This window comes from Anabrus simplex, chromosome 1, assembly GCF_040414725.1.
Source record: "Anabrus simplex isolate iqAnaSimp1 chromosome 1, ASM4041472v1, whole genome shotgun sequence".
Taxonomy (NCBI): domain Eukaryota; kingdom Metazoa; phylum Arthropoda; class Insecta; order Orthoptera; family Tettigoniidae; genus Anabrus; species Anabrus simplex.
In genome coordinates this window covers 527,030,966-527,051,247 of record NC_090265.1, presented here as the reverse complement: position 1 = coordinate 527,051,247, position 20,282 = coordinate 527,030,966, and the positions used below count along the sequence as shown (strand labels likewise).

The 20,282-nt window shown below is 40.7% G+C and overlaps 1 protein-coding gene across 3 annotated transcripts in view; it reads right to left on the bottom strand.

Annotated features, from left to right (window-relative positions):
* The window catches only part of LOC136857087 (transferrin), a 389,183-nt gene extending 369,688 nt beyond the window's left edge, over positions 1-19,495 (bottom strand). For all 3 annotated transcript variants that reach the window (XM_068225055.1, XM_067135471.2, XM_067135472.2), the window contains exon 1: positions 19,340-19,495. In XM_068225055.1, coding sequence (XP_068081156.1) covers positions 19,340-19,430 — 91 coding nt within the window. In that variant the 5' untranslated portion in view covers positions 19,431-19,495. The remainder of the gene's footprint in view (positions 1-19,339) is intronic.
* Positions 19,496-20,282: the final 787 nt, after the last annotated feature.

The window sequence follows — 20,282 nt, the reverse complement described above, 5'->3', positions numbered from 1 at the left end:
ATTCAGAATAACTGAAGAGGGCTGCCCGCGAGTGGAAAATTGAGAAGAAAATTGTGTGTGCTGCAATACATCTGACTGAATGTAGGCATATTCCATGTTTTGCCCACAATTTAAATGTTGTAGTGCAATGTGGTCTCCAGTACATGAGGGATATTGTAGGCTATCTTTTTTTTTTTTTTTTTTTTTTTTTTACAAGTTGCTTTACATCGCACCGACACAGATATGTCTTATGGTGATGATGGGACAGGAAAGGACTAGGAGTGGGAAGGAAGCGGCCATGGCCTTAATTAAGGTACAGCCCCAGCATTTGCCTGGTGTGAAAATGGGAAACCATGAAAAACCATCTGCAGGGCCTCCAAGAGTGGGGTTCAAATCCACTATCTCCTGAATACCTGCCGCACTAAAGAGACTGCAGCTATCGAGCTTGGTGGATGTTGTATCAAAAGTGAAACAAATCATGAAATTTTTCAAGCACAGCTCACAGCCTGGGTGAAATTGCAAAAAATGTAGGAACAGTTGAGTGAGCCAATCCTCAGTTTGAAGTAAGATATAATTACGAGATGAAACTCCCCTTTCGATATGTTGCAGAGAATTTTGGAAAAACAGCATGCATTAATTTCGACGATTGCCCTTACGGTAACTACCCTGATTTGCCACAATTTTCGAGTGACGATCTCGAAAAAGATAAAACAAATTTGTGAAGTGTTGAAAGCTTTTAAGATGGTTACATAGGAGATTAGTGGTGAGAAGCAAGTGACAGTTTCCAAAGAAATTCTGCTCAGCCAATCACTGAAACAATGGTGCAGCCAGCTTATTCAGAATCCTGTGATTTTGACAGAAGTCCAACAGATGGCTGTGAAAATCTTGGAAGCTCCCACAACTCAATTTAAGAATATAGGGAAGAACAGAATATTCGCAGAAGCTACAACACTAGACCGTGCTTCAAATCACATGAAGCTGCAGACAAGAATTGTTTCAAAACCTGTAAGCAAGGTCTTATCCGTCTCTGCGAAAAGCACCAACCTCCTATGAACACAGAAGACCTTCCCCCCCCCACTCGTACAGAGAAGGAGTCCATCGTCTGGGTTGTTTTCACTGCAAAAGTATCTAGTTTTGTGAAGAATCCACTGCACTTGTTCAAGTGGACAAATTTTTACAAGAGCAGATGTTAATAAAGTCAAAAAAATATGAAAGTTTATTTGTTCCACCTTTTCAATTCATAAAAAGAATTTTAAAAAAGAATTAAAACTGTAGGGACATGTTTTGCTCTTTAATTAAGAGCATCATCAGCCTGTATCTCAAACTGAAAGGTAAATAATCAGGTACCTGATTGTAATTAAATTAAATATAAATGTGAAGATGATGTTACAAATGGTGAGCGAAATGGTTGACAATAGTTTAAAGATTAAAATATGGATAGTCATAAAATTTATACACCCTCCTGAAAGTCCTTGTTTAAATATAGCAAATAGGTGTCCTGTGGAGGTTGAGGGCGTAATAGAAAACTAATAGATCCTAAACAGATTGATTAACACATTAATGAATTAAATGTAGCTGACAATTCCAAATGGTGCATTAATACATTGCTCACTTCAAGTGAGATCTACGGTAAATTGCTATGTTGAAACAAGAAGAGTAGTAGAGAAAATTTATCAGTGTGAAATATTTTGAACGTTGGGAATAAATCAGAGTGGAGTTCAGATCCAATTCTTAAAATTTATAGCATAGAGACGCTTCTGTGGTCCATTTTAAGTGAGGTTTATAATATTTTGTGAAGAAATAAAATTGTAGTCCTCCAGAAGTCCGAGAGAAGAAGGGTGTTTGATGGTAAGTGGCTTATCAAATGGTAGTTGGAAGGAGTTACTTGTGTAGAATTGAAAGAGGAATTAGGATTGAAGTCTTTTTAGTACAAACAACATTTTCTCTTCAACTCTTCTTTAAGCCAACCTATTTCAACATTACTATAAAAAGACTTCAATCCTAATTTCTCTTTCAATACTACACAAGTTACTCCTTCCAACTACCATTTGACAAGCCACTTACCATCAAGCACCCTTCTTCTCTCGGACTTCTGGACGACTACAATTTTATTTCTTCACATAATATTATAAACCTCACTTAAAATGGACCACAGAAGCGTCTCTATGCTATAAATTTTAAGAATTGGATCTGAACTCCACTCTGATTTATTCCTAATGTTCGAAATATTTAACACTGACAAATTTTCTCTACTACTCTTCTTGTTTCAACATAGCAATTTACCGTAGACCTCACTTGAAGTGAGCAATGTATTAATGCACCATTTGGAATTGTCAGTTACATTTAATTCATTAATGTGTTAATCAATCTGTTTAGGATCTATTAGTTTTCTATCACGCCCTCAACCTCCACAGGACACCTATTTGCTATATTTAAACAAGGACTTTCAGGAGGGTGTATAAATTTTACGACTATCCATATTTTAATCTTTAAACTATGGTCAACCATTTCGCTCACCATTTGTAACATCATCTTCACATTTATATTTAATTTAATTACAATCAGGTACCTTATTATTTACCTTTCAGTTTGAGATATAGGCTGATGATGCTCTTAATTAAAGAGCGAAACATGTCCCTACAGTTTTAATTCTTTTTTTAATTATTTTTATGCACTGAAAAGGTGGAACAAATAAACTTTCATATTTGACTTTATTGTACATTTCAATACGGACCAAAATATGATAATCATAACATGTAAGAGCAGATGTTGCCACTCGAAAGAAATCCCCTGGTATGGTGGTCAGAGAGACAAGTGTATCCTTCTTTATACCAAATTGCTATGAAGTGCCTGTGTGTAGTGACCACTTCTACACCGTGTGAGATGGTATTCTCTAAAGTGGGCCAGACTGTGATCGATAAAAGGAGCCGCCTCACAGGGCATGTTCCAGAAATGTTGTTTTTGAACGCTAATTTAAGCGAGTGAAAAATGTGTAAATATACATGTAGCAAAGTGTAAATATAAGTTATTTCATTTTTATTTTTATTTCAGTGAAGTTCAAAACTATACAGAGATATTAATGTTGTAGAACACAATTCATTATGGTTGTTTGATTCAGAAGTCATGAGTAGTGTAAATATGTAGGCTAGCTGCAGTGTATTTTACAACCACATTAGTTACGAATTACGTATGTGTGTATTATACATGTACATGGGTTGACCTAGAGCACAACTTCTGCTGGAATTTGAACTTTCCTCTCTGTGTATAGCGCATGTTATAGAAACAGGGTTTTGCTTAGTTGGAGCTGTTAGGAGGAGGAGAAAAGAGTAGCCGAGGAGTGGAGCGGAACGGAGAGAATAAAATAATAATGTTATTGACTTTACTGTACGTCCCACAAACTACTTTTTTGGTTTTCGGAGACGCCGAGGTGCAGGAATTTTGTCCCGGAAGAGTTCTTTTGCGTGCCAGTAAATCTACCGACATGAGGTTGACATATTTGAACACCTTCAAATACCACCGGACTGAGCCAGGATCGAACCTGCTAAGTTGGGGTCAGAAGGCCAGCGCCTCAATGGTCTGAGCCACTCAGCCCGGCAGGAGCGGAGAGAAGAATCGTTGAGCATGCGAATGAGAAGTAAGATTTCTCCCTCTTTCTTAATGATAGCGCTCGTTTGTACAGAGCGAGCAGGGAATTGTTCATTTGTAACGACTCGCTCAGGAGCGACCCACCCTCACCCATGCCTACTGGGCAGTCTGCCATAAGACAGAGCGATGTAAAGCAATTTGTTAAAATAGTAATTGACAAATTAAACACTAACGACAAATGTTAATTTACATATTTTCATATATTCACCTTCATATTTATAAAGCAGCATTTACCACGTCGCTAGCACATCCGCTGCGCACCACTAATGAAAATGCAGGTGAGCACACATGAAGCACTGTTCAAAGAGGAGGTACTGTTCCCCCGACCTCCGCTCACCCACTGCAGCAACGATTGGTTCCTGAGAATACCGGATGTAGCGCTACACTTGCACTACCGATTGCAATCATAGGAGCACCTGCTCCGTACCCAGCTCTACAAAAACTGCTAGTGACATGTCACCATGCGCACATCTTCGCCGTCTACAACGCAAGTAGTGGGATGTTTATCTTCTATTTGTGCTCTGTGCCCAGCATCAAATCTGACACCATATGAGGTCACGACAGTTTATCGCTGTTTGAAAAGGTGGACTAAGTGATTGACAAGAGGTGTCACCTCAGGACTTTATGAGACTCTCCCATCTTCATTCGGCTGTGTTCATCAAACCCCAGGGATTCTGGGCTTGCTCAAAGGTCAACCAGGGTTTTTCCCCTTCTAATCTTGTGAGATAGAGACTCGTCACAGCACCAGGTTCAGTACTGCCACCACCACAACCACCACCACTACCAACATTTCGCTATCATCCAGCGCTTCGACGATCACCACTCCAGCATACAGCATTCATCACTCCGCTGCTGCCATCCCGCCAAAACCTAGCAGAGCCAGCCCCATAAAGAACTAGCAGGATCGCTGTGAAATCTCAAATCTAACAGATGACGACACCGCCCGGAAGCGCCTTTTGGAAGCCGCCACATCATCAGGATCATCTACATCATCAACCACCACCCCCAGGGACACTCCAAACCTCCCACTAGACATTAACTCCATCTCCAAATTTCCACCCTTCTTCCGAGCCCGCTGACCAATTATTAACCTCCGTACTCTTCAGAAAACTTCCCAAGGCACACACACCTTTCTCCTCCACAACCCTTCGCCAGAATTCCGCCAGCCAAGAAACATCTTCACCACGCTCGTCAGATTCAACATGCAACTCCACGAGATAGCTGACATCCGTCCAACTTCTAATGGTGTAATCATTAAAGTCAACAGGGAGGACGCTGCATGCCGGCTTACCCACACCATCGGAGCCGCCCAATTAGGATCGACATCACCCCTGAAGCCCTTATCGACTCCCACCACCAAAAACCCTCCACCCCCCACCACCCCCATCTCAGCCTGTTCAGTTGTGTAATCCAGGGAGTGGACCCGGATATCACAGATGACACCATCGTTTCCGAATTGAATGCGGAGGGCGTTCCTGTCCGGAAAGCCTTCCACATCAGAAAATCATCAGGACCCACCTTTATGGTGAGGATCCTACTCCCCACCACTGAGAATATGGATAGAGTCATTGATAGTGGGGTTTCCATTTTTAGCCACCACCACAGGGTGGAACCTTCCCGCGCCCCATACGTTGTGAAAGGTACGGTTTATAACCAGCACCCAACAGCACACTGCACCGCCGAACATCCGGTGTGCGGACATTGTTCAGAACCACAGCCTACATCCTGTTGACCCCATGTTCAACAACCACCCAAGTGCAACACCTGTGCTGAACCCCACCCCACGTACTCGCATCAATGCAAGGCCTGTCCCACCCCTCCTGAAAACCACCCTGAATTAGTCACCCCCATCCACACCATAGATACCCCCACCCAACCAACTAGCTCACTCTTCGCCCTCCTACCCTTGAGGACATCATTTGATTCATCACCGTCTCCCTCTTTAACATTCATCCATTCCATCGCCTCACGGTCCTAACCCAACTGCAAGCTGCAGCCAACCAAATCCTTAATATGCACTTTCTAACTTCCAACTCCGGCCTCAACACCCATTTCCATTTCACCACACTTGAGACCCTGGTTTGATAATGGATAGAGACCCCTTCCGATCCTGGTCTCCTAAACCCATGTTTATCCTCTTCCTTAATATTCAGTCCTTTCTCTCCAAACGCCTCCATCTTCAAGTCCTCACAGCCCAACACCTCTCCCATGTCCTCCTCCACAATGAAACTATGCTCCGGCATCATCAGTTTCTCCAGTTAGGCTTCAATCTACACCGCTCAGACCACCCCCATGACATCGGCCGAGGTGGTTCCGCACTAGCTTCACGCACGTCACTCCAAGCCCGCATCCTCACAACCCCTTACCCTCTCTCCTTCACTGAATCCATTGCTGCCACAATACATTTCCCCTCCCGAATCCTACATGTTGCCAAAATTTATCACCCGTCTCACTACCTCTGGCCTATATCTCCCACCTCCGTGACATATTTCCCCACTTTCTGCTCCTAGCAGACCTTAATATACATACCCCTCCCACATCGAAATGGATTGTTCACAAAACCTACTTAACCACATTGATTGCTCCTTCAGTCCTATTTCTGCACATCCATCCCAAGCCCTGGAAAACGCCCCCTCTTCCACTGAACAGTCAACAATCCGTACGTTTTATGCACCTCCAAAAGCTCTCCCGATCCTACCTTCGTCAATTCAAATCCACTCGCGATCCTTACTTCCTCCGCCTACATAGACAGACCCTCCACACTATCCGGAATTACCTTGCAGCTCACACCAGTCGCTCCTGGGCCCATACCTGCACCACTCTCAATACTCTCCACGCACACACATCCAAATATCGGTGCAAGCTGAACGCTCTCCTTGGTCAATCATCTACTCCTATATACATGGTCATTGATTATGGCATCGCTCCAGCCAACACCACGGAGAAACTGGAGTTCTTCGCCCAGCACTTCAAACGCCGTTTCAACACCCATGCTGACTAATTTGGTATTTCAGACAATCAGCTTTACCTAAACCTAGCCTCCTCCCCCGCACTCACACTCTCCACGAACCACACCCTCACAAACCACCCCCTAGACCCCCATCCGAAATCCGTTCCGTCCTATCCAAAACACGTAACAACACCCCTGGACCTGACAAGACCTGCTACCTACACATTCGTCAAGCCCCTCCGATCCTTCTTACCATCCTAGCCACACTCTACACCTTTATCCTTAGAATCTGCTTTTACCCTTCATCCTGGAAACACACCACAATGCTCCTTTTCCCCAAATCCGGCAAACTTCCCTCAGACCTCGACTCCTACTGCCCCATCATCCTTATTACAGGCCTTGCCAAAATCTTTGATCAAATCCTTGCTCGCCGTCTCCATCCACATCTATACAGTAACCATTTACTCCCCCCTCCCAATTCGCCTTCTGTCCTGGCCTGTCCATCATCGATCAACTCCTTCGTCTGGTCCAAATCATATCCAACAAATTCAATCGCGCCCATCTCACCCTTTTAATCACGTTTGATTTCCACCTAGCATTTGATTTCATCTGGCACCTGGCCCTCCTATTTAAGCTACATATCTTTGCTCTTCCTCTCTCCTGCATCCGGTTTCTCTCTTCCTTCCTCAGCAACTGCACAACCCAGATCTCCATTAACCAACAGCTTTCCTCCTGTTTTCTTCTCGCACTTGGTGTCCCAAAAAGCTCTCCACTTTCTCCCCTCCTCTTTATCCTATTTGCAACAGATATACCCCAGCCTCCAACCCCGATCCAACTTCTTCAATTTGCGAATGACACCGCCATCCTCGTCCCCCTCTACTCCATCCAATCTATTAACCATACCGTCTAACCTTACCTAGACTCCTTCACTTACTGGTGTGACCGGTGGCACCTTAAACTCAACCCATCTAAAACCCAGTCCCTCCTCTTTTGCCACAAACACCAGAGATTCAGCAGCACCCATAATCCCCACAATCTCTACCTCCTCTCAATCCACCCTCAAATACCTAGGAATCTATTTCGTTCAACACCTAACATTTCGTCCCCAATTCCTCCAGCTCAAATTCAACACCACCACCCGTGCCCAGCTGGTCCAACGGTTAGCCGGCGCTCGGTGGGGTCTTAACTCCTCTTAACCGACAAGTCCTTTATCCGTCCCCCATTATCTATGGCCTAACTGCCTGGGCAGCTGTCGCCCACTCGAATCCTACCTTGTACCGCCCACTCCTTTCCACAGAACGTCGCCTTGTCCGTCATGCTTTACGTCTCCCCTTCCTCATGTCCAACCTCTATGACATCGGTATTACTTCAGCCCGACTGTCATCTTATCAATAATGTTACTGTATATAAAGTGGAAATTAATTAAATCTTACTTGGAGAGCATCTCAGAGGAGAGATGTGTTTATTGCGATGTCCACGATCCCACGATCCCGCCCGAAGAAGTACATTTACTTTTATAACATAATGAAGACTGTTATACGCCATTTTCATTTCTGAAGTAGCTACTTGCAATCCTATTGGCCAATGTGAAGTGGCACATGATCTCGCTCCCGTCAATAACGTTAATCATAATCCATTACCAACCCCACCAATGGTCTTGTCCAGGTCCTATCCTAACCGTCCGCACGGCAAGAACCAGTCCAAATCAATCGTGTTTCCACAGGAAAGTACAGGCCTAGGGCCACTTTGCGGTTTCTAACCTGGGAGCTTATGCCCCCGGATCCCCTTTGCTTGTCCCTATATCATCGGTCTTGTCCAGATCCTATCCTAACTGTCCACATGGCAAGAACCACTCTAGACCAGTGGCCTTGTCCAGGTCCTATCCTAACCGTCCGCACGGCAAGAACCAGTCAAGACCAATCGTGTTTCCACATGAAAATAAAGGCTTAGGGCCGCTTTGTGGCTTCTAACCTGGGGGCTTACACCCCCAGAACACCTTTGCTTGCCCCTCCAAATATTGAAGCACCACCCAGCATTAGTTCCTAAGTACAGAGGTTGTCAGCACTGATCATCCTTCCCGAGAAGGCCACTAGCGTGTAAACAAACGACAATCGTTTCATGTGTGTGAAAGTCAAATGACAATCGTTGCGTAGGGTGTGAAAACCTTGACAGCCGGGCTGAATTAATAATATGACATCTTCCCATTTCCCAAACTAGATTCCTTCGCCCTCATCCATGTCCAACGAGCCGTCCTTCGTGCCCTAAATTGAACCCATCCCCTAACGCAACTCCTTAATCGCCCATGCTCCCCGTTCCCCAATCTTCATCCAGTCCCCACTTCACCTCTATCGTTCCCTTCACCCACCCTAGGATGGCAGCCGACCGAGGCCTGTGACGGGACACACACCCTGGATACCCTCCCTGTTCCCTTATCACCATCAATAACACACAAGCATTCTATTTCACCTCCCATTATAATTATTACCATCTTGTGCATGAGGCCGTGTTGGCATCCCCCTTCTTATACACATATAATTTGCAATGCGACTCCTTTATCCATGTTCAACTCATCAATCAATCAATCAATCAATCAATCAATCAATCAATCAATCAATCAATCCTACTGATCTGCATTTAGGGCAGTCGCCCAGGTGGCAGATTAACTATCTGTTGTTTTCCTAGCCTTTTCTTAAATGATCACAAAGAAATTGGAAAATTATTGAACATTTCCCTGGGTAAGTTATTCTAATCCCTAACTCCCCTTCCTATGAATGAATATTTGCCCCAATTTGTCCTCTTGAATTCCAACTTTATCTTCATATTGTGATATTTCCTACTTTTAAAGACACCACTCAAACTACCAATGTCCTCCCACGCCATCTCTCCACTGACAGCTCGGAACATACCACTTAATCGAGCAGCTCGTCTCCTTTCTCCCAAGTCTTCCCAGCCCAAACTTTGCAACATTTTTGTAACACTACTCTTTTGTCGGAAATCACCCAGAACAAATCGAGCTGCTTTTCTTTGGATTTTTTCCAGTGCTTGAATCAAGTAATCTTGGTGAGGGTCCCATACACTGGAACGATACTCTAGTTGGGGTCTTACCAGAGACTTATATGCCCTCTCCTTTACATCCTTACTACAACCCCTCATAACCATGTGCAGAGATCTGTACCCTTTATTAACAATCATATTTATGTGATTACCCCGATGAAGGTCTTTTCTTATATTAACACCTAGGTACTTACAATGATCCCCAAAAGGAACTTTCACCCCATTTATGCAATAATTAAAACTGAGAGGACTTTTCCTATTTGTGAAACTCACAGCCTGACTTTTAACCCCATTTATCATCATACCATTGCCCACCGTCCATCTCACAACACTATTGAGGTCACCCTACAGCCGCTCACAACCTTGTAACTTATTTATTACTCTGTACAGAATAACATCATCTGCAAACAACCTTATCTCTGATTCCACTTCTTTACACATATCCTTGATATATATAAGAAAACAAAGGTCCAATAATATTTCCCTCAGGAATTCCCCTCTTAATTATTACAGGGTCAAATAAAGCTTCGCCTACTCTAATTCTCCGAGTTCTATTTTGTAGAAATATAGCCACCCATTCAGTCACCCATCTCTTGTATAAGAATATTATAGCAACATTCCATCCAATCATTATAATTTATACTTATACCAGCTGATGTACCCGTGCTTCGCTACGGAATTCTACATTGTATACAGAATTCTAGGTTAGGTAGTGTACACTTTGTGAGCAAGATTGTATGAAATTGCATAGCTCTTAACGTTACTCTAGAAACGCGACAGGGAGGTCACCAAACATCTTTTCTCATATGAAGACTGAATTAGGGAACTTTCACTGTCATGGTAGCCCTGCTTGCATACCTTCAGTCACAATCAGGTTGGGGAGAGTTCATCATAATGGTAGACACTCACTCTCCACCTGCCTTTTTACATCCTTAGAAATACTGTCTTAGTGGTTTTCCTAACTGAAATGAACATACGTCATTACAATGACGTCAGTAGGAATGGCGCGATTAAAAGCAATGCTTTCATACAAAATACTTGATCAAATGAAAAACAACACATTTTCTCACTTTTTAACGAACAGGACTAAGCTGCTGATCTAACAGTCCAAAGTTCCGGAGCTAGAATGACTAAGCCGCAGATTGCCGTATGCCGTGAACACTCTCCGTCCCTTTTCGGCGAGGAGGTGTTCGAATAGTGGCGACTCCCAGGGCAAAAACTATGCCCTTTTACTAATCTGTTTCCTAGGAGTACCCGATGAGTCGGAAAGTATCAATTCACTACACTGGCGGCGGAAAAATCTATCTGACTTTGAGGCAAATTTTTCCTCCAAGCCAGAGGAGAAACCCCTTCTTCACTGCTAATTTGGGATAAAATGAATGTAGAATTTAATAAAAATGAAGAGGAAGAAGCTCTCCTTAGGAAATGGCTCTTTTCAGGGTTCAATGTTGAGTTATTTAGTGAATTGTGGTGCTATAATTTGGAATAGCCCTAATTGTTATTCCAGACTGGGCCACAGACCTTATGTATGCCCACTGCTCATTCAAAACAGCGCGTCAGAGTAGGGATCGAATGGCTGGAATACTATGATGAACCAGAGAGTTACGTACCAGCTGTATCAGAAAATGTATGAACCAGACGAATGGCATGCTAAAGAAGAAAGTTTTCTAACTCCCCGGTCATTTCCCGCCAATATTCAGTCAGGCTATTATACTCGGTACGCAACAGCAATCCCATCTATCGGAGTTGAGAGGCAGCATAAGAGACAAAGAACAACACTACAAACAATGGTCAATGTAATGTTATTGTTGATCAATGTTATGCACTTGCGATATTGTAGCCCTTCACATTCAGTTTTCTTCCGACGCTGAAATACCACTCTTATCATAGTCTGTAACTTTAAACTGAATAAAACGCAAGTGACTGGAAATTGTATTCTCTATAAATTTTGTTATGTAGTACTTTTCGAAAGGACCAATAATATAAGTATTTAAAAATTACATTTCAAGTGCCTTACCCTAAACTACAATTTCATCCAAGGTGAATAAAATTGTTTATAGCTTAGACTATAGTTTCTTATTCCCCGACTCTATATACCGATTTTCATTCAATTCTGTGAACCCATTTTCCCGTGGCTCGGCGCTGATATGGACTTAGCAACAAAAATACAAATTCAGGAATATCTGTGTTATCATACCTGCTACGGTAAAAATATATAAGACATAAATGGTCGGAAATTTAATTCTATATAACTTTGGTTATGTAGTATTTATCGGTACGACCACTAATAACATAAATATTTGAGAATTAAATGTTAGGCCTTCCACTAAACTACCATTTCACTCAGCGTGAATTAAATTATTTATAGCCTAGATTTTAGTGGCTCATTCTCTGACTTCGCATACCAATTTTCAATGAGATAGGACCACTAATAATGTAAATATTTAAGAATTAAGTTTTAGGCCTTCCCCTAAACTACCATTTCACTCAGCGTGAATAACATTATTTATTGCCTAGATTGTAGCTGCTTATTCGCCGGCTTTGCATACCAATTTGTATTAAGATAGGACCACTAATGACATAAATATTTGAAAATTAAATTTTAGGCTTTCCCCTAAACTACAATTTCATTCAGTGTGAATAAAATTATTTATATCCTAGATTGTAACGACTTATTCTCCAACTTTGTATACCGATTTTCATTAATTTCTCTTTAGCCGTTTTCTAGTGATGCGTGTACAGACAGACAGACAGAAATTACGGAAAAGAAAAAAGTGCATTTCCTTGTTACTGTGGACATGACCGATAAAGAAATACAATTCTTTTCAGATTCTGAGCAATGTACAGACAAAACTCTCATTTTATATATATAGATTCAATCGAAAAAAAACTGTGTACACATCCAACTACTATTAAATTGTTATAAGTTTTCCCGTCCATTACTATACTCAATGTTATATGTTCTACGTCATTACTTCTGCCAAAAAAGCATTGTACGGTCCATGTACGATAATCAAAAATGTATGTCTTGTTCGTGTCAATATCAAATAAGTCTGTTGTGTCCTTTTCCCCCATATTTATAATAAATATTCCCTCAGTTAAGTCAATGCCCATACCACCGCCCACTACTTTTCAAATCACTCCTCACCCATCCTACATATTCCTCACACCCACTCAACGTCTTCATCTCCTGGCCAGAGAGAAAGCGTTCCTTTCTAGGTGGCCCGCCCCACCCCCTCAGGGTGGGTAATGAAAACTTTAGTAGATAGATAGACAGATGTCACCACGCCCAGTCAAGGGTAAAACAAGGAAGGAGAGATTATAATCTACTAAACCAGCAGAAAACAACACACTTAAACAAGCGCATTGGTACCTGTTTTTACTGTCAAGTAATCAAGTTGACAGTCCTAGGGAAAATTAGTACCTTACTTCCTCCAAATACAGTAGAGACAATACGCGACACTAAGCGAGATATCGAGGGACAGCTATCAGAGCTCTCTCTAGCGGATTGACCTGAGAACTACTGATTCTGTCATAAGAGCACGTGTATTTGTGTGTGAAGTTTTGGTGTTATTTATGCGTTTTCAGTGAGTTGACATAATTAAATAGTAACGTGTGTCATTCCTTGATATCTCATCTCAACATGAGGGGAAAGGTATGTGCTGTGTTTGGCTGCAGTAACTATGAAGTAGAGAAGAATGCGCGGACTTTCTTCCGTTCCCCTCGTGACAAGAAAATGTAAGTAATATTGTGTTTGCATATATATTCTTCCAGTGACAGAGATTTTTATAGTACTTCATAATCTTCTGACCTGCTCAACCCATATTTTAACTGGCTTAAAATATAATACGCATATTTTATTGTATAGTGTAGCAGTTAACTTTCAATACCAATGTGTTGTTGTTGTAGGTGTGAGCTGTGGGTTTGATTTAATTCAGGAAAATACTTATGCATATGAGCGTGGCTGGTTTGTGCTCCAAGTTATCCCATTTGGAATGCCGTAATGCATTGTCAAGCACTGCAGAAAATATGGGTGATTTAAGAAATGTACATATTTTGTTGAAACAATATGATGATGCAAATTTTCTTTGCCCTAATGTAATGGCATTATGGCAAGTATTCCTTATAGGGGAAGTTTGAATGTTTTTGAGGCTAAATTTATAGATTTTCTTTCTGTTAGTAGGCTTCAAGTTAAAAGGAAAACTGTCCAACTCTTAAATGTAAATTCATTGAAATATGTGTGTAAGGAATGTGCCAATATTTTTCTTGACAACTGTTTTAATATGATGATACAATGCTTTTAAATGTTTTTAAATGAGAAAATAGAAAATTCTAGCTGTGAACGTTCAGGCAGGAATTCTAAAGCTAAAAAAGTAATGCATAAATGAAAGATGAAGCCCTTTCACAGCAGTCCATTTCACATCTTGATTATATGTCTAATTTCAGTCTTTAAATAATAACCTGTTAAATAATTCTTCATTCATTTATCCAGAATTGCTTTAGCAACTTTGAAGTTAATATCTTAGTAACACTTTCTTTCTCGACGTAATTTATTTATCCATTTCCGTATATACATTTCCATTGATATTTGAATTTAGTGCGAATTTTCAGGTCAAGCCACTAGGAGTGCCACTTGTGACTTGTCTCCCATTTTAACAAGGCTAAATCCGGAAGTGTCTCGTATTGTCTCTACTGTATTTGCTTCCTCTTTGAGTTGTTCCCCAAAATGCAACGAAAACACCTTTGATCATATATCCAATAGATGACTGATGATGTCACATTCTTGAAGCAAGGATCTCAATCAGCTGACCGGTGGGTAGTGCAAGAGTTTTGAACATTGTGTTGTAGGCGAGAATAGTGATCAGCATACTTAAAAGTGACTTTTAGCTACTGTTAATGAAGCGATGGTGCACTATTGCGTAGCGTATGGATGCAAGGAGACCTTCAAAAAAGGATCTGGCATTTTCTTTCACGGGTAAGTAAATATTTACCTAAATATGATGATGATGTAAGGGGTTTCATACAGTTGTTGTCAGGTGTCTGTAGAATACGTACAATTACATGTAATTTATTTTATTGGTTACAGTTCCAGTTTCCCGGTTACAGCAATTTTGAATACTGTGCTTTTATTGATTTCAGTTTTCCTGCTGATGAGACAAGGAAAAAAGCAATGGGTAGTTGCATTAAGAAGAGATAATTTCTTGCCTGGAAAGCATTCAAGATTATGCTCTAAGCATTTTTCACTGGAATGTTTTGATAATGAAGCATTTGGTGTGGGAGTTAAACTGAAGCCAAATGCAGTACCAACAATTTTTAATTTTCCACCCCACCTTTTACCAGCTGAGAAGAGGAGAAAACCTCCTGTGAAGAAGAAACATCAAGTGGATCCTGCTGCATCAACAAGTTGTGTGTGAGCTTATTTTTTTAAAAATTATTTTCCATAGATTTATGCAGGAATGTGGCCTGTCATCCTTATGTGAAATATTTGTGTTTAAGACATTTAACATACTGTTCAACTGCAACATCTATTGCAGCATATTAGGTTACTAGGCAAGACATTTTTGTTGTTGACCCTTATAATTTTCATATTTTTTTCAGTATTCCTCAAGAAGAAGAGAATGAGTCTCTTCCTAAAACAAATGTGTTCAGAAAATCTTATGTTGGTGATTACACTGAGGAAATGGTAAAGTCACCAAGGAAAGCCCAGAACTTCATGCAGGTTGCCAGGGATGTTATTCATAAATCCCATAAGAAGCTAAAATTGGAAAGGCAGAAGTATCGGCGAGCTATTAATCAGTTGCAGAATGGGAAAGCCTTACTAAACCATCTGAAGGAGAAAATAATGATAACTGAAGATGCTGCTTGCACGATTGAGGTAAGAAAACAACAACTTAAATATTTTTTTTCGGTTTCCCTATATCCGCTAGCCTTTGGTGGTGCTATTTGAGGATCCAACCAGTCTCTGGGTTGATGACCTAGCAGACAGACATACATACATAAAATTTGGAGCCTTTAGAAGTCTGTAATTTGTTTTTATTGTATCACAATCTCTGTTAAACAAATATTTCAAAAATAATGTAATATCATAAATTAACTTGTGAAAAAGCATAATGCACCTTTTAACTTCCATTGTTCCAGAAATGTCTTTCTCCTGCTGCTGCCCAACTTCTGATGCGAACAAAGGATGGTAATACAAGAGCAGAACTACCTACGCTGCATTGCACTTCCATTGAATTTCTATTCAAATCGTGCGTACAGCTACTTGAGGAATGTATTTCCTCATGGTTTGCCCCATCCAAGTACACTGCAGAAGTGGTATCAGTCGGTGGATGGTAAGCCAGGATTCAGTTCAGAGGCTGCAACTGCTCTCATTTCGAAAGGGAAGGAGATGGCTATCAATGGAAAGCCCCTAGTGTGTGCACTGATGATGGATGAAATATGCATCCGGAAGCACATTGAATTTGATGGAAAACAATTTCTTGGTTATGTGAATTGTGGTACTGAAATCGAGGATCAGGATTTACCAGAAGCCAAGAAGGCTTTAGTGTTTATGGTGGTCTCACTAAATGGACACTGGAAAATTTCAGTGGGTTATATTTTGATTAACGGTTTAAGTGGCTCGGAAAGAGCAAACCTAGTGATTGAGTGCCTTAAATTATTAATAATAATAATAATAATGTTATTTGCTTTACGTCCCACTAACTACTTTTTAAGGTCTTCGGAGACGCCGAGGTGCCGGAATTTAGTCCCGAAGGAGTTCTTTTACGTGCCAGTAAATCTACCGACACGGGGCTGTCGTATTTGAGCACCTTCAAATACCACCGGACTGAGCCAGGATCGAACCTGCCAAGTTGGGGTTAGAAGGCCAGCGCCTTAACCGTCTGAGCCACTCAGCCCGGCCCTTAAATTATTAAATGACCTAAATGTAATTGTAGCGTCAGTTACTTTTTATGGTGCTGCTTCTAATTTATCCATGGCCCATTGTCTGGGAGCTTCTTTTGATGAAAATAATATGGTGAACTGGTTTGAAAATCCCTCAAATGATTCTAAAGTGTTTATTCTTCTAGATGCTTGCCATGCTATAAAATTAGTGAGGAATACTTTAGGAGCTAAGAGAACTTTTGCCAGGGGTGATAATGTCATAGATTGGAGGTACTTAGAAGAGTTAGAGAAACTTCAGAGTATCGAGGGCCTTCATCTAGGAACAAAACTTACCAAAAAGGCACATTCACTGGGAGAAGGAACCCATGAAAGTAAAGCTCGCCACACAAACATTCAGTGAAAGTGTTGCAAGTGCAATGACATACTGTGACAGAGAATTAAATCTTCCTCAGTTTCAAGGGTGTGAGGAGACTGTAAACTTTGTTAGGCTCATGAAACAATATATTTGATATCATGAACAGCCGTAATCTTTGTTCAAAGGGATGGCAGAAACCATTGAAAGCAGAGAATATCCACAGTACGAGGGCCTACATTCAGGAGGCTATTGAATATATATATACAATCACGGCAAGAGATGGATGGTGGTGTTTGTCTAGTGAGGTGCTCTAGGAAAACTGGTTTCATATGTTTGATTGTGTGTCTAAAGTCTGTCTTAGGAGTGTATGACTCGATTTTGAACATGCCACAGCTGAAGATGCATTTTCTGCTCACCTACAAACTTAGTCAGAATCACCTGGAAGTATTTTTTTGTGCCATTAGGAGTCATGGTGGTCATAACAACCCCACAGCTAGGCAGTTTGAAGCAGCATATAAAGGACTTTTTGCTCCATATACAGATACAACCAGTGCCAATTGCTCTGCAGTTGACCCTACTGTAATTATGAATTGTAGAGACCGCAGTCAAATAACTGGTGATCCTATTCATCTGCCTGCCAACAGTATTGATGTACTTTTTGTTAGTCATGATCATGACTACATTCCACACCCAGCCAACTTGATACTGTATGTTGAGGATGTAGTGGAATATATAGCAGGTTTTGTTGTGAAAAGATTACACAAAGCAGTTAAATGTGATGTTTGTAAGGTGGTTCTCCAAACAGCAGTTTCACATTCAGCACTCCTGAAGAGGAGAAACAGAGGTGGCCTTTCAATCCCATCATTAGATGTGATTTACCTCTGCAGGGAAGGTGAAAAGATGATGCGATAATTCCAGCACAAAATGACAAGGATGAAGGCCCTTTAAATGTACTTGTAATGGCAGTACTGAACCATGCTAAGAGAGAAGTGTTTGATGAACTTCAGGAGCATACATTTGCTTCTCCGCCCCTTGACAACCACATTCATCAGCTGAAGCGAACAGTTTTGATGGAATACTTTAAAGTGAGGTTCCACCATAAAGCACGGCTTGAAACAGAAAAAGTTCACAGTGTCAGGGTACGAAGCTTTCACACAAAGACTGTTCTTATCAGGAACCAGTAATATAAGGTAGGCTGCTTTATAATATAATTATTGCATTTGCTATATAAACGTGTTAGAGTGTGTAGGCCTATATGAGGATTTCTATGCTTCCTGTGACTGGAATATTTATATAGACTCAAGTTGCTTATGTAAGAGGATGCTGGTGTGGTATGCTAGTTTCACTGATTTGTATTAGTGTTCTACTTTTAGGCATATTCCCTCTAATCATTCTGTCTAGGAGTCAGGTTGATTTTTATAGAAATTCATTCTTAAATTACAAGACATGCCAATATAAATGTCTTGTTTCTGTACTTTGGGAATAACATTACTGAATGCTGCAGGATGTTTTCTTTTCTTCAGATGTGACCTCCTATTTTTAGGCCTACTTAAAATGTGGCATGTGGATTAGTTTATGTTGGGCTTTAAACTAAGCTTAATTTAGTAGGTGGCAGTGGAGTGAAATTTTACCTGAGTAGCATTTTATGTATCCCTTTATTATTATTATTATTATTATTTTGTTGTTCTTGAAGCAGCATATTATAACAGATCCCTGCTTCATAGGCATAAATAGGTACTACAACCAGTGCCAATTGATATGCAGTTGACCCTACTGTATTATGAATTTTTATAACTTATGATAAGTTAATATTTCTTGTTATGGTACCCGTTTATAGTTTACCCTGGAGAGTTCATTTTTGCTGCCATCTGTTGGTGGTGTATGGATCACTTAAGTATGATACTTGTGTTCTTTTCTTTCCATAATGGTCCTGTAGGCTATGTGTCACTCTTTGCATCTTGTGTTGTTGGGTATTGGTTTGAAGTAGGCCTATGTCAGTCAAAAGTACACCAAGCACGGTAAATACAGTATTTTAAAGTTGTTTTTGGAAGTTATGAAGTGTTTATTGTCGATTTCAGTCGCATTTATATTTAAAATTAGGCTACACTTCCTTACGGACAACTTTCAGAGGTTACCTTTCAGCTGTTAATCCCAATATGATGCGGTAATTGGAAAAAAAATACTTCTCTTACATTTATTTATTCTCTTACATTTATTGTAATTTACGCTTAACCACAACAGCTAAGCAGGGTGCATCTCATATTCCGATTTCGACGCCTTTTCGAATGTCACTGTTTGACAATTTCCTGATATCCTCTCAGACTCTGCTTCAAATTACCTCCCCCCCCCTGAGTCAGCTGATCGAGACGTTGGCTTCAAACCGCAACATGGACGAGGTGGCGCCATGCGCACTCAGACCTTGTATAGTATTAATGATCTAAGGAAAACACAGTCACTTCATAGAAATTACTTACAATGTTTAATGCAACAGGCATAGTCGATTACCACGAGGATAATGACAGCAATATAACGGTAAATCATTTTAATACTATAAAACGTAATCATTACTTTACTTCTCGCAGCACAGCAAACGCTACATTCACTGACTGACTCAAGGTTCTTGGTGACTGACTTTGTTCTATAGAGCATCCAGCGTTAAGAAAAGACTACAGGCCTTATGGGCTTTTACTTCTATTGGTGTTACCCACTTTAGCTCTACATGTATATAAAAATTATAATGAATTCCTATTAAAATATATAATTTTTCTTATCAAACAAGCATAGGTTGTGCCATACAATACTGAAGAAGACGTAAAATCATTTTGATATCTTTGAGTTTATCCTTTTAAATATCGTATATGCGGTTCAGTACACGGAACAGCCGGCCATGCTTGTCGCATTGCGCGCCGCATTTCAGCGTGTAGTGCGGAAGTGTGTACAGTAGTCAAACACGTGTAATAACTCAGCTTAACCAAATACTTTAATATGATGTGTATTAAAGTATTTGGCTTAACCACTGCGAGTCATCATTGGTGAAGTCAGCGCGGCATGTTTCCGTTTTTGTGTGTGTCACTCATTACAGTGATTGCTTATGTAAGGGAGATATTCGGCAGAGTCAAGTGATCGTCTTCCTCGGGCGCATAGTGTTTTGTTATAAATACAGTACGGTGTATTGTGTTTCATTTTTCGTGCATTGCATTGCTTTTGGTTGTTTGTATCGTGTATTGTTTTTGTTTGTTTAGTATTTTATATAATCAATCAGCGAGTAATACATTTAAATTATAGCTGAACATGTGAAAAGGAGAAGTAGTGAAGTTGTCAGGAGAAACGAACGGCAAATGGTGCTTAATTCATTTTCATATTTGAAAACAAAGCATCCAGGACGAAGTGTAAACTGGGTAGTAGATAAAGCCGTTT